This window comes from Nansenia antarctica, assembly GCF_963989245.1.
Source record: "Nansenia antarctica genome assembly, chromosome: 6".
Classification (NCBI taxonomy): Eukaryota; Metazoa; Chordata; class Actinopteri; order Argentiniformes; family Microstomatidae; genus Nansenia; species Nansenia antarctica.
This window is the reverse complement of record NC_137676.1, coordinates 46,142,968-46,157,672: the sequence shown is the minus strand read 5'-3', so window position 1 is coordinate 46,157,672 and position 14,705 is coordinate 46,142,968. Positions and strand designations below refer to the sequence as shown.

Sequence of the window (14,705 nt, the reverse complement as noted above, 5' to 3'; positions counted from 1 at the left end):
GTGTGTGTGTGTCTGTGTAGGAGAGTGGACCCTTGGGGACATGGTTCAGGTCAACACCAGCTGTCAGAGTGTGAGGTTCAGCCGCAGGCCAAGGCCTCCCTGCCTGTGGGGATAAACCTGACCCTTCCGCCTACTCACACACAACCCTCACACACGTGCACACACATACACGCACCCAAATGTAGAGAAGAACAAATGTACACACGCTAGCTCTCACCCACCTTTATCCTTCAAAGGAAACAGAGATTCCACTGAAGCTGTCAAATTGACATTTATCCCCTGTGGGCCACTCCTGGGATTTCCTTGGCTTTGTCTAGGGCTCTCTTACAAACTCTACACTGGTTGCAGTCTTGTCAGGTGCCGTTTTCAGTGTGCAAGATCTTGATAAATTGGAGATTAGAAATGTGGTGATGCTTGTCTTGTCACATACTTTTTGTTCAACCCCATTAAAAACTGTATTTAACTGCCACGTGACACACAGGCCCAGCACAGTGAGACAGTGACCCTACTATAGCTCATGGAGTATCAGAACTGGACCGAGCAGAGGAGGATGGAGAGGTGTAATGAATGGGGGCACTGCGAAACGGGGAGGAAAGGAGAGAATGGTTGCTAGAGAAGGTAGGAGGCGGGCAGAAGTGAGAAAAGATAGGGAGTGGGAGGGGGGAGGGGGGTGTTGTTGGCAGGGAAACAGTCCAGTCTGTGTTGCTGCTCTACCACCTGGGCAGAGAGAACTGGCACAGCATCAGACACGGTCCTGCCCGCCTGGCGCACGGCTGCCTGGGGCTGAGGCCCCCCTCTGACAGCCGAGCTTGGTGCTGCACAGCACACTGTAGAAAGACCCTCCTCATCACTATGAGGCCGTCCAGGCAAAGACCCTCCTCATCACTATGAGGCCGTCCAGGCAGAGATGCTTCTCCAGGGAACCACGCTCACACACACCCACCCCCTTACAATGCAGCATGGAAGGTATTTGACAAAGAAGTAGAAAGGAGTTTGTATTTTTATTGTTTTTTGTATACAATCTCATGTACAATTACATTAAGAACATGTTTGTACTGTTCAATATTGGGCACATACAAAAAGAAACAAATTAAATAATAAAAATAGTCAATCTGTACTGCCATGCAAATCCAACACATGGCAAGATGGAAAAGGGGTGATCTAAAAGCCAACACACTGTTCTTTTCTGTGTGTGTGTGTGTGTGTGTGTGTGTGTGTGTGTGTGTGTGTGTGTGTGTGTGTGTGTGTGTGTATCAGTCCAGGTCTGACAGCTCCAGGTCCTCCACCATGTCTTCATCTCCCTCTGCCAACTCCTTCAGAGTGACGCTGGACAGCTGCTTGGGCGCCTTGGAGGGTTTACCCTCCTCTTCATCTTTAAAGGAGAAGGAAGAGCATTAATGAGGGATGGTTTAACTGGTGTGGAGACCCACTGGTATTAACAGTGTACATTAGGGACCGCAGTCATTAGCGTCTAACCTTGTCAGACAAAAGGCATCAACAGAATGAAGGCTACAAACCTGAGGCCTCACCTCGGTCCTCTTCCACCCCCTCATCATCACTCATGTCAGACAGGTCCTGAAGATCATCATCGTCATCATCATCATCATCTGAGTCTTTGGTCCCTTTTTTGCCTAGAGAAGAGATGGGAGTATTGAGAGTCCAGGACACTCAAATCAAGTACTGAGATCTAAGTTATGATGATTTATAATGATTGATGATTTAAATCCATTTTTAGTACATTGACATTATAAATCTGAAAACACACTGCCTTTCTTTTACAAGTAACCATAGACATTTCACATTGCTCTCACAAGGTTATATGGTCAAGATCAGGAAAAAACTCTGGGCCCTATATAGGGCTTAATAATCTTGAAGGTAGAGAGAGATGTGTTATAAGTTTAACCAGTTCAGAAGTGTGTGTATGTATACTCTAACCAGCTGAATGTTCCTGTTACCGACAATGATGTATCTGAGAATATATTACAGGCACCACGCAAATACCCAGGACAGTTTACCACAGGCAATTTCAGACCTCTTACACTCGTTGCCTAAATATAGAAAATGGAGATAGCAGGCAGGCTTCAGTTAGCAGGCAGGCTTCAGACAGCAACAAATTCCCTCTGTATAATGGGAGAGTCTGCCTCATGGGTGGGTGGCTGGCTGGCTGGCTGGGCGTGTGTGTGTGTGTGTGTTTCTTTCTCACTCCAGCCTAGGGGATGGGCGAGTGGTCCCTGGGCTTTGAATTGGGGTTTGATGAGATTCTGGCATTGAGGACTGACCTACCTACACAAGCTGCAGCTGGACTGACTAACTTCCTATAATCCATACTCTCACCACTAGCTACAGAAATCCCATTTCCAAATCCTCATTTATAACGTCAATAGGGTTGGACGGTTTCCTTTTTTTTTTTACTGTTAAAGCATCCCCAATTTTAACCGCGGGATTCAAAATCACATTGTAGGGCTTTGACGGAGCCTCCAATTTCAAATGATGAATTTGTGACGGCGGCCGGTGAAAGGTGGACCAAAAGACCTTTCTTTTCCGCGAACCTGCTCAAACACTTTCAAGAGCAGTGCTGAAAAACACCCTTTGAGCTGCAACGTTTGCAGGAAAAGTGCTATACACAGGCATGAAAACAGGTCGGGGTGAAAAAGGTGAGAAGGATATGAGACCCGGACCCTGCTAGGGCAGTCGGAGACTGAGAGCCAAAAAAGATTATTGGGGTACCAGAAAGAGACACATCATACATGCGGGCTCACAAAAGCTCTCCCTCTCACTCTCCCTCACTCACACACACACTCCAATAGGCTACGAGACCAGTGGCGTCATTTCAGCAAAAGCCACGATATGGCATGGTACCGAATGGGGGGGTAGAGGTGGATTTTTCCCCTCCAAATCAGTTATGCAATAGTCAATTTTAGTGAGTTGTTTCTGTACAAAAACGAAAATATGAATGTATAATTAAGTGCAAATAAAGTATCTTTACATGTTCACATGTAAACATACACATATGTTGTATAAGAAACTAGACTGACAACTTCTCATGAAATGCGCAACAGTGCAGCTTTAATATAAGCTAGTACAGTGTTTCCCAAACTGTGGGGCGTGGGGGGTACTGCAAGGGGGGAGCGAAAAAAATAAAAAAATCATAATAATAAAAAATGTAATAATAATATATATATACGGTATATATATATATATTTGATGACGCCCTTAGTCTGTGTACTACGGTAGCTGTCGCACTGTTATTCTGTTCTTGTATGAAGGTACGTCCTAATTTGACGTCACTACGTTGACTGTCGAGTCTGTTGTCAGTCTGTGAATAAACTTACCGGAGACATGCTGAAGAGAATACCGAGTCTGCTTTACTTATGGTGCTTTTCCACTACAGCCCGGGCTGGCCCGGTTTATTATACTTTTTCCACTGCCAAAAGTACCCGTGCCATTTCTGGTACCCGTGCCGAACAAGAACTAAAATAGTTATTGTTCGGGATGGGTAGCGAAAGTTGGGAAAGGTACTTTTTTGCCAGGCTGCGTGTGACATGTGACGCTGCACACTGTTGATTGGTCAAAGGAAATCGTCATCCCATGTTCATAGATTTCTTCATCTTTAAATACCACAACAGATTTCGCTCTAGGAAAATGGCACTACTGTTTCTGTAATAGCTTATTAATAAAGATTCGAAAAATTATGCTGACCATCGTATTATCTTAGTTTAATGTCATTTCAATGCATCATAGAACTTTTATTTACAACAAGCATAACACAAAAAAATCGCTATTATGGCGATGTGCTGTGCCTATGGTGTTCCTCAGTCCAGCGGCAGTCAAATGCCGGTAGATTCGTGTCTTGGAGGAAGCATGAGACTCGCTCAGAGTTCATCTCGCTTTTCCCCCCGTTGATGTATTAAACAATCTAAGCAATCTAATCAGAGCAGTTGTTATTATGTAATATTATTGATGGATGTGCCATTTTTGATGGAGAGCAGTGAGCTGATGACTGGATGTGAGCATGTATTTGACTAATGCCGATAGATTCGCGTCTTGTGGGTGCAGACAGGATTTGACCGTAATTCATGAACTATATGCCCAATCTAAAAAATTCAAACAGTTTCTGAAAGCAGAGAAGTTGCACTTTTTTAACAGTTGAACTTTTTTAGGCTTATTACGGTAGTTCAGCAACAAAAAAAGCACAGTGCTCAACGTGTCAGGAGAAATAAAAATAGAATCGTGTCGGCATTTCCCTGGTTGCGAGATCTAAACTAGTCTACTAGAACTGAAAGCTTACAGGCACTTAACATTACATGTTGTAAGGCTGATCTGTGCACGATAGTAAGATAGTAACATAAGAGCACTTCATCTTGTAACTTCGCAAACAATGGCAAAATTGAAATAGTTTACCAAGTCAATACGTCGACTTGCGTAATGTGCGTCGCAAATAAATTAAAATTTAAAAAAATCTAACTGCAATTGCGGCACTGCGCCGACGTGGTGGCGGGGGCGCTGTTTCGCAAATAAGTTAGCTTTCGTTTTTGCTAGCGAAATAGCTGATAGTATGTTGACTGCTCAAGGAGAATATATTTGAAAGTACAGAATGCCTGAGAGCCTTATATTGCATTATATTACATTACATTCTGAATGGTCATCTGGTGCCTGAATATTGTGTTTTCCTTTACATAAATAATGACATTTCCACCATAAATTGATGCAGAAAGGGCACAAATTGGTGCATATCAATTCACCAGAATGCAAGCAATTAAGTGTTTGATGTTTAAGGACCCCCAGACAGCCCCGCTTCATGGGTCCCCCCCGATGTCAAACACCACTGGTACCACCTCCGCCTCATTTTGAGCCAGGAAAAACCCTGATGGCCATGTTGGCATTCAAGTTGGCTAAACATAGCAGTGAGTCTGCCCTGTGTCTGGGGCTGTTTGACAGAGGCAGTTACAGTAGTAGTAGTAGTAGCAGGTCGCCGAATTAAAGGTGTCTGTGTTTAATTGCGGGCCCACAGACAGCCCCCATACATCAGCTGATCATTTAAAGGGGCGGCCGTCTGAGTAATGTGCATGTCACACGCTGCTTTGTTTTATAAGAGCAGCAGCTATTACCCAGAGTGCTTTATAAAGACACTGTTAAACAGAGAGAGACAATACAGCCATTATTTTTGGGAAAATTAAGTGATACATTAACCGAACAGCAAAAATAATAATCGTTAGACGAATCGTTAAATTAGTCGTTAGAGTAATCGACTAATCGGAAAAATTATCGCTAGATTAATCGTTAGAAAAATAGTCGTTTGGGACAGCCCTAGTGCTGGCTAAACACTCTTAAGGCGTTTATTATTCGCACATTGCTTTTTTATGACTGTATTGGTATTGACACTGTTGCTATTTTCAAATACCACAATTTACGGTATTAGACACGTCTTTTTGGACAGGTCATTTGACAATTTACATTGTTTACAAAAAGTTCTGTCATCCCTTTCATAGCATCTTAGCATCTTCAACCACACAGACAGTGGTGCTCTTAAGGCGTTTATTATACATAGCAATTTAGGACGTTTTTATGAAGGTATTGACACATATGTAGCTATTTTCAATAAACGGTATATAACCGTATAGCCACCCAACCCTAATCATTAATGCTACAGTCCTCCCGTTACAGAGACTCCGACCCCAGAGAAGGTCGAGGTCGAGATGAGCAGATAGCTGTCCCCATTGGCCCAAGTGTATGGCAAGATCAGTGTGGTCACACCCTTTCCTCAGGAAGTCCCAAAACCAACTATTGTTTTCAGAGGCCCTGCTGGAGAGCCAACAACCTGTGCTTGGCCTCTCGTTCTCCCCCCCCCCCCCCCCCTCTTTCATACTGGGGTTTGGAGGGACAGCGGCAGCTACGTTAACGTCTGACCCCATATGACCTGGAGGACTTATCACCCCACAATAACACATTACACAAATCTGCTCTTCCCTCTTCTCATTCCCTCTCTCTCCGCTGACTCAAACCAACCACAGTTTGGTGAGTGGCCCAAAGGTTTGGAGGTTGGCAAGGACTGAGGGTTTAGAGTGTGTGTGTGCGCGTCTGTGTGTGCGCGTATGTGGGGAGGACATGCGGGGGCAGCCAGTTAAGCCTGGCGAGCTGGAGGGGAGTGAGGGATAGGGAGCGGCCACCTCTGGCTGTTCCAGTGGGCTGGTTTGAATTAGGAACCCCCACCGGGATCCAAGCCTGTGCTTCCTGTGAGAGAGAAAGAGAGAGAGAGAGAAAGAGGGAGAGCAAGGGGGGGTGGCGGAACGAGGGAGGGGTAGGGAGGCCAGCGGCCCGCCGGCAGCTGCCCGCCCGTTTGCGGGGACTCTCCCTACAATGAGGACCAGATGCAAAAAAAAAAAAAAAATCCCCTAACGCCCCCTCACTCTCTCTCTCTCCCTCCCCCCCCCGACCTAAGAGAAGTTTTTTTTTTCTAGAGTGTGTCCAACTGTAAAGCTGTAAAAGAGGGCTCCTGCCTGTGTCCTGTGTATGACCCAGAGCAGAGGGCTGGACACTGAGGGGTTAAGGGAAGGTAGGAGTGACAGATGCTCCCAGCTGAGAGAAAAAACTCTTAAGCGAGAGAGAGAGAGAGAGAGAGAGAGAGAGAGAGAGAGAGAGAGAGAGAGAGAGAGAGAGAGAGAGAGAGAGAGAGAGAGAGAGAGAGAGAGAGAGAGAGAGAGAGAGAGAGAGAGAGAGAAACTAATGAGCAAAGGTTTTGAGCGGTTGGCGTTTGGTGGGATGGCGGTGCAGCTACATTTGAAGGCTAATTGTAGATTTCCTTACATTCAACTGTTCGGGGGGGGGGTGATTCTCTTACAGCAATTCTTAATTCTCTACTTCAGAGTGTGGTAGTAACTCAATATTTCTGGTAGAGAGAGAGAGAGATATCCTACCAGAAAGAGAAACAGTATTCTTGCCATCAAGGCAGTGTTGATTGGTCCTATTCTACTACTCGCAGTGTGTTACACTCTGCTTGGGTAACGTAATAGAGCCTCCTAGTGGTCAAGGCAGGCATAGCATTTGATTTAGCAAACAGTTCTTAGGACTGTTGGCTCCAAAATGGAAATCTGGTACAGCAAGGTTAGATCATCTATAGATGTATCTGAAGAAAATGTATGATTTACCAGCAGATTTCTTATAAACAGGTCTGATATGAAAGGTATAATGCCCATTTCAATATGTAATGGAGAGATTAAGCTCCCAGGGGAAGTCAAATACAGCAAGTATTTTGAGATACCAGTAGAATTCACTGAGGTAAAATTACCAACATCCAGCATGACATACCTGGTTGTCTGGTCTGTGTGTGTGTGTGTGTGTGTGTGTGTGTGTGTGTGTGTGTTACCTTTGAATTTGAGTCCTGAGTCCGCGTCTTCCTCAGGGTCACTGTCCGACTCAAAGAGATCCTTAAACTCTTTCTTGTCGCTTGCTTTCTTCTTTTCTTTGTTGCGTATGATCTCAGGGAGGTTCAAGTCTTCCATCTTTATAAAGAAAGCAATGCAAATAATCAGTCTTGTCTTATTCATACATTTCATTCATTGTACCAAATCATTTAGCACAGTTAGCAAGATGGTTCTCATCTCCGCAATTGCACAATTCAGAGGTTCCTGGTGGAATGTGAACAATTGTGATCAGTCTGGGTGTAGGAATGAAGTTGAGACAGTTACGGTAAATGTTAGGCATTGATGTGGGTGAGCTGTTGATATTTACCCTCTCTTTCCCAGATATCTCCAACTGGATCTCCTTCTCTCTGAGCTTCTTCCATTGACTGTAGTACCTGGTCAGGGGAGTGCCCTCCTCCTGGGTCTGCTTCTCCCACTCTGCCTGATACACACAACACACACCAATACAACAGCATGATGAAACAGTGTGCGTGTGTGCACGTAATACACTAAATGTAGCTATTGTAGTGCACTCTAGGGGGGCAAGGAGATCTAAAATACACAACAGAGGGAATCCTCACACAAATATTTACTGAAGTTTAAATTATTTCTTACAATGCTCTCTATGCCTACATATTGTTCAAATGGTTTATGCTTGAGATGACAACTTCAGTTGATATTTGTGTATGCGAGGATTTCCTTTTTGAGTAAACATCAGTAACAGACAAGGAGAGAGTGATGCAAAGAGAGAGCAAATGCGAGAGGGGATGGAAAATAATTCTAGGGGGGGCTGAAAGAGGAGACTTGAGGATCTTAGCCAGCCAGCCCCCCCCAAAGGTCTTTGCGGATGGTATTGATCAGACCCAATGAGATTATCTGACCTCCAAATCCAATAGACCATATAGACTGCGGCTTCCTTCGTCGGTTAGCTAAACTTATTTACGGCAATTTGCAGTGTGGTTATTAGGGTGGGCAAAGCGCAAAGGGGACAAGACAGGACATAAACAGAGCAGTAACCTGATGTGTGTGTTACTTTGAAAAGAGCCTTGCTTTCCAAAAACAAGCCATTCTGTTGTTGTTGTTCACTTAGCTCCCGACTACTAGGGAAGACGACAAACTATTACCCAAGTTGGCCTTACATACCGCTAAAAGACCATAAAAAGACTAAAAACACTTTCAAATTGTACGGATAACAAAACATAATTTCAAGGTCAGCCTTTTTACACATCCAAACTGATGCAGACATCGGACATCCAATCACTAAAATGCTTCAATGTATAGGCTACTCAAAGCTAAAAAAGTACATAAATGCTTCAACTACAACTGTGAGCACTGACTAGAGTATTCCCATCCTATGGTTCATAGGGATAGAGAGAGGCAGCGTCATTAATTAAGTCTCAGTTTGGGGTAGGGCTGCACGATTAATCGATTTTAAATCGAAATCGCGATTTGAAATTATGCGATTAGCTAATCGCAAAGCCTGCGATTTGCCTGCGATTTTTTTTTTTTTTTTTTTTTTTTTACTTTTTTTTTTTTTTTTGCTATTTAGCTGACGCTTTTAATCCAAAGCGATTTACAATTACGAATTACAGGGACATTCCCCCTGGAGTAACTGAGGGCTAAGTGCCTTACTCAAGGGCACACTAGTAGTGGTGTGGTTTCAGGCGGGATTTGAACTCACACAACCTTCCGATCACAAGTCCAACTCACTAGACCACCACTACCCGTATGGGATACGTCATACAGCGCGTCGGATTCAACGTCAATGAACGTCAACGTCAATGAACGTCAACAATGAACGTCAACAATGAACGTGAACGTCAATGAACGTCAACGTCAATGAACGCACACCAACAACATCGCACGTGAAACGCCCACGTTTCGGTAGCTAGCAATAGCAACATTCATGGTGGATAATGGCTTCAGCAGAAGTAGTTTGATGGTATCATGTGGTAATGCTCTCTGAAAATAGATAGATTCATCCAATCACCTGCCAAGTATTTTTTGAAAGTACCTGCCCTTTTCCAAACATCTTCCAATTAAGCTTTCCTAGATGGTTGTGTGAAACAAACCACCTGAGTCAGGTTAGTAATGCTCCATCACATGTTTTAATCTGAAGCTTGATTTTAAAGCAACCCAACTTTAAAGCAACCCAATGTAAGTTTAGTTCTTTCACTCGTAGCTCGGGCTGTGGGGGTGCTAGAGGAGGGAGCCTCTAAGTCCCCTGAAGACGTACAAACAAACTGCACGTTGATACGACCTTCCTAGCCGGAGATATGGCCACACTTTACAAAAGCGTTTTTTTTTTTTTTTTTTTTGCTATTTAAAAAAATAATAATCGCAAATTAATCGCAATCGCGATATCTGTCCAAATAATCGCAATTCGATTTTTTCCCCAAATCGTGCAGCCCTAGTTTGGGGTACATGTCTGTCGGCTGACTGAGGCCAGGGGGGAGGCATGGCCTTTCCACACCAGCACGGCTGGACTTGACCAGTGACATGGTTACAGTTGCCATGCAGCCCAGGGACGGATGCCATGGCGACAGGCTCCTAGGCTGGGGGCCGTGGCGACAGGCACTGGCGCTGCCCCTGGTGCCATGCTGTCTGTCTGTGAGTGAGCGTCGGCAGAGACGGACAGACACACTAACTTCCCCAACGACTGAATTACAGAGAAAAAGACCCCCTCTTTAATTTCACTCTTATACACTTTTAAATATTTATCACAAGTCCAGGGTAAGGCAGTCAGCTGGGATTGGAAGAGGGGCACAGCCGTGTGTGTGTGCTCGCACTCCACGTGCTCCAATACACTGAATACACAGACAGGAAATCTCTCTCTCTCTCTGGCACACACCTCCACTAATGGCCCCTCATTAAGTTCAGGGCCCTTGGTTCAAACCTATTAAGAGCTTCTAACGACCACAGAGCCAATCTCAACCAGACTCAGTATTTACATGGGGATGTCTCCTACACTCTCCCTTTCTCCCTCCCTTTCCTACTCAGGTTTCACTATAGTGATGTGTGTGTGTGTGTGTGTGTGTGTGTGTGTGTGTGTGTGAGAGAGAGAGAGAGATGAGCTTCCTCTCTTACCTCATCGCTGTGTCTATTTAGTGGGTGAAGTCTGATCAGAGGAGGGGTCAGGGGGTTGAGTGGTAGGGGTCAGGATGGGCTGCATAGCGGTTTAACGTTCCAAGTTATAATGTTCTTACAAGCTAGGACCTTCAAGTGCATTTCCGGTGTGTGTGTTTCGGGAAGAGGGTGTGCTGGGGGTTAAGCTTGGTACATGCTTCTTGTCATAACAAAGGTTGTTGGGTTCATTCAAACAAAATGACAGAATTTCTTCTGAAAAAAAAGCTAATGAAATGTTCATTTGTAGAGCTATTTGCACAGACAAAATGTTGTGACTGCGAAACCACCGCAGCCCACCACCATCGGTGATTGATGGTGGGAGTGTTTCGTAGCTACTGCTCCTCCACCAACTCCAACACATTCGCAATGCCCTCTGTGAGAGAGCAGGCATACCAATGCCAAAACAAGGAGGGTTTAAACTTCACTTGAAAGGCATCTTCAGATATATCAGAGTTAATTTTGAAGATGTTTTAGAAAATAATGTAATTGGCGAAGTCCTTGTCTTCATCCTCAGACAAAAACAACTTTCGTTCCCCTGCAATCACTTCTGAATGGGAATTGATTGGATGAGAATCGGCTGCACAAACAATTTGACTAAAGGAGTATAGTCTTTTACCTGTTTGGTTTGTGTTTATTTACATAAAAAAATGTATATATACTGTAGGAGCCACACATTTGCTATCTGTGTATCGCCACCTGCTGTATTGGAGGGGTATAGATGCAAACTCAAAGCAGAAGCGCACAAAGTATCCCTTGTTACGTTCACAGAGAACAGAGTTCAATAGAAGCATGCGGAAACCTTTAGCAATAATCATCTGGCAGTGGTTTAACCTCCCCAGCTGAGAGTTGCAGTGTGTGTGAGTGGACTGCGATTTAACTACACTCGAGTTGTCCGGTTTTCAACAGTTATAACTGTTTGCTTTTATATTTCTATAAAAAAATGGATATTCTCAGAGAAAATTTCTGAAAACATCATATGATGTGAGAAGAAAATCTAAATCAACTCATGGATTATTACTACGTTAGGCCTCTGACCCTGGACTGCCTTCCACCGGGACAGCCTTCAAAAAACCAATTCAATCTTGCATGAGTAGGGAGTGGTGGAGAGTATTAGAGTACTGATTGGAAAAACAGGGGTGTGTGTGTGTGTGTACTGTTGAGAGGTGAAATGAGGGCCCTGGAACAGAAGCCTAGACAACCTTGCCTGGGCAGGCAGGCAGGCACTAACACTCACCACGGCGGACGCGTTGGCCACTCCAAAGGCGGCCCTCTGTCTCCGGCCTGTAATGTGGTTGGAGTTCTCCTGTACCTTCTCCAGCAGCTGGCGGATCTGCTTGCAGTAATTGGCCACTTTGCATTCCTTCAGGAATGCTTTCAGCTGTAGAGGGCAGAGAGAGGTATATGGGGAATAAAAAGGAAAGAAAGAGTGAGTCAGAAAGATGGAAGCAGTGTAAATAATCATCCAGGCTGGTGCTCTCCTCTTCCCTTGGGACTGGTTACCTATTATTGCCAATGTGTGTGGCAGCTACACTGTACAGGTAGACTGTAGAAGAAGAAGGTGGGGCGTTCTGGGAGAGCCACTGAGGGCTTATTTGGCACTTTGCTTTGAGGAGGGCTGACACAGCATTAACTGGTCCTTACCTGTCTGTCTTAGTTGGTTTATATATAATATAAAGCATATTTCAAAGAACACCTATGTTATATTAAGTTTTTACATAGCAAAATATTCAACCCATATCTATAAAATACAAACAACTTAGGACATCTTAAACAATTTCTACAAGTATGTTTTTGTTATTTGCTTATAACAAGCTGCTACTTAGTTTTTTCAAAATTAATTCAAGAATTGACAGACTTTAAAATGTTTTATTTGATTAACCAAAGTGGCTAGGTTTTGTCTGAGTGTGTGTGTGTGTGTGTGTGTGTGTGTGTGTGTGTGTGTGTGTGTGTGTGTGTGTGTGTGTGTGTGTGTGAGAGAGGGAAAGAGGTGGGGTCTCTGACAGGAAGTGGGCCCAGCGGTCACCAGGGCGATAAAAACAATGGCATGCCGGTGGAGCCATTAAAGGTCAAGGCAACCACACTTCATTCTCCATCTCCCTCTTTCTACATCTGGCCTGCTTGCCTTTAACAATTAATCAAGTTTGGATTTGTAGCGCAACAAAAAGGTGTTATAAATTGTGTATAAATTGCATTTATCTGAACATTAGGGATGTCCCGATCCGATACTGATATCGGATATCGCCGCGATATTGGACCTGAATGCTGGATCGCGGATCGCACCAGAAAAAAAAAAGGCTCCGATCCGCGCTCTCGATCTGGTGTGTCACTCAAGTGACGACAACAGTAGTAGCCAGTGGTCACGTGCATGACCAGGGCTCGATAGTGCGACTGTTTTGGTCGCATTTGCGAGTGAATATATTTCTGTGCGACTTGGAAATACATTCAATCGCACCAGTGCGACTAAGAGACTGCTGAACTACTGTCATGCGCAGTCAAACTTGTGTATAAGCGATGAGGGAATGAAAACAGTGAACAGAAACGCGTGTCGCAGAAATGCTTCACGCGAGTCCTATATGCGCTTAAAATGTGCATAATGGATACAGCTCTCATAGATCGTAGCGCTGTGTGCTTCCGGTTTCATTACAAAGAGGTTAACCCTATATGTGCCTGACGTCTAACAATAAATGACTCTAACTTCATATTTTTTCGGATTTCAATGTATGACACATCATTTGAAAGCTTATGATCCGTAGTTCCAATCCACAACACGTCGCATTTGTTGCTTTAATAAAGGCTGGCAGTCTTTAATTTAACTGTTGTTGGTGTGGACTATATACTGGGGAGGTATTTGTTATTATTCAGGGGTCAAAAAATGTATACAAATATCGGATCGGTATCGGTATCGCAGATACCCGAAGCCCAGGTATCGGTAGTGAAAAAGTGGGATCGGGACATCCCTACTGAACATCATAAGTATGGCAGCCAGCTCCCATCTCGATATGCTGTCCAAAAAATGTGTCATTGTCTCCATGATCCAATTTATAACTTCAAGTTCACCTGATCTGGGGTGAGTCGCCTGAAAAGTGGCCTCCATGGTTGAATGGTGTGGATGTCATGCCATTGCATTACGTTGTAAAAGATGCATCGTTAGCGGAGTCATTAGCTCCTTGGAGAGGAGGGGGGCTGATCTTATTACCTGGATGATGGAGGGGAGGGCCAGCTCTGGGAAGCCGACGGAGCAGGCTTGAGAGTGGAAGTACTCCAGGATCAAGTCATACAGCTGCTCGATCAGGCCATCCTAAAACACAGCAAGTCAAACTCAGCACCGGCACACATACACATACACATACCATTGGAAAGACCACAGACACACACACACAAACAGACACAGACACAGACAGCAAATCCATGTGAATTTCATACAGGCAGAACATTCAGGAGACTGGGCATCACATCAATTAAGTACACGATCACAGCAGGGTTTCCGTTAGAAAAATTTGCCGTCGGACATCGTGTCCGGGACGAATTCGATTTACCGGACAAACGTGATATATTCCGGTCATCATATTAAAATATAATAAAAAATTTTTTTTTCAAAATCATATTTCTTTTTTTCAAATCTAATATAGCTGTTTGTCGCGGTGATTACTGTTGTGTAGCGGCCTATATATGCCATTTAATGTCTATTTCTCATCCGATACGATTAGATGCGAGCTATATAATATATAATAATATAACATGATTTGACGCATGCGCGCTATGCCATGCGTCAAATCCAGCGCTGAACGGGCGCCTCACTGGGAACTGAACAGACAGCATCGATCAATGAACGGACTCCACATTACGTTAACTGAAGTTTGTTAAATTGTTTGGGATTAATGTGAGTTTTCTATTTTCTCTTTCCAGTTTTACCCTTTTTTTTAAATCAATAAAACAACGTCATTTCTATAACCAGGTCTCGCTGGTTGGGAAGGCATTTCGTTTAGCTCGGGAGTATGACAATGGGGAGAACATAACTGTTTATTGAGAAACAATTGATAGGCAGTCTGGGATACGTATATAAAGAAATACCACAATGTCTAGATGTATAACATTTTATTGAACAGTAACAGTGCAAGCATGTAGGCTTCTGGCGTGACACGGCTAGCCTAATTTCCGTTCATATGCCTTTTATCAGAT

General features: G+C 44.1%; 1 protein-coding gene across 1 annotated transcript in view; it reads right to left on the bottom strand.

Moving 5' to 3' along the window:
• Window positions 1-1,072: 1,072 nt before the first annotated feature.
• Window positions 1,073-14,705, bottom strand: part of noc2l (NOC2-like nucleolar associated transcriptional repressor) — a 29,234-nt gene continuing 15,601 nt past the window's right edge. The window contains exons 14-19 of the mRNA XM_080533625.1: window positions 13,723-13,824; window positions 11,761-11,904; window positions 7,729-7,842; window positions 7,364-7,499; window positions 1,518-1,631; window positions 1,073-1,372 (exon numbers count right to left, since the gene is read on the bottom strand). Of these exons, the coding sequence (XP_080389751.1) occupies window positions 1,254-1,372; window positions 1,518-1,631; window positions 7,364-7,499; window positions 7,729-7,842; window positions 11,761-11,904; window positions 13,723-13,824 (729 nt within the window). The 3' untranslated portion in view covers window positions 1,073-1,253. The remainder of the gene's footprint in view (window positions 1,373-1,517; window positions 1,632-7,363; window positions 7,500-7,728; window positions 7,843-11,760; window positions 11,905-13,722; window positions 13,825-14,705) is intronic.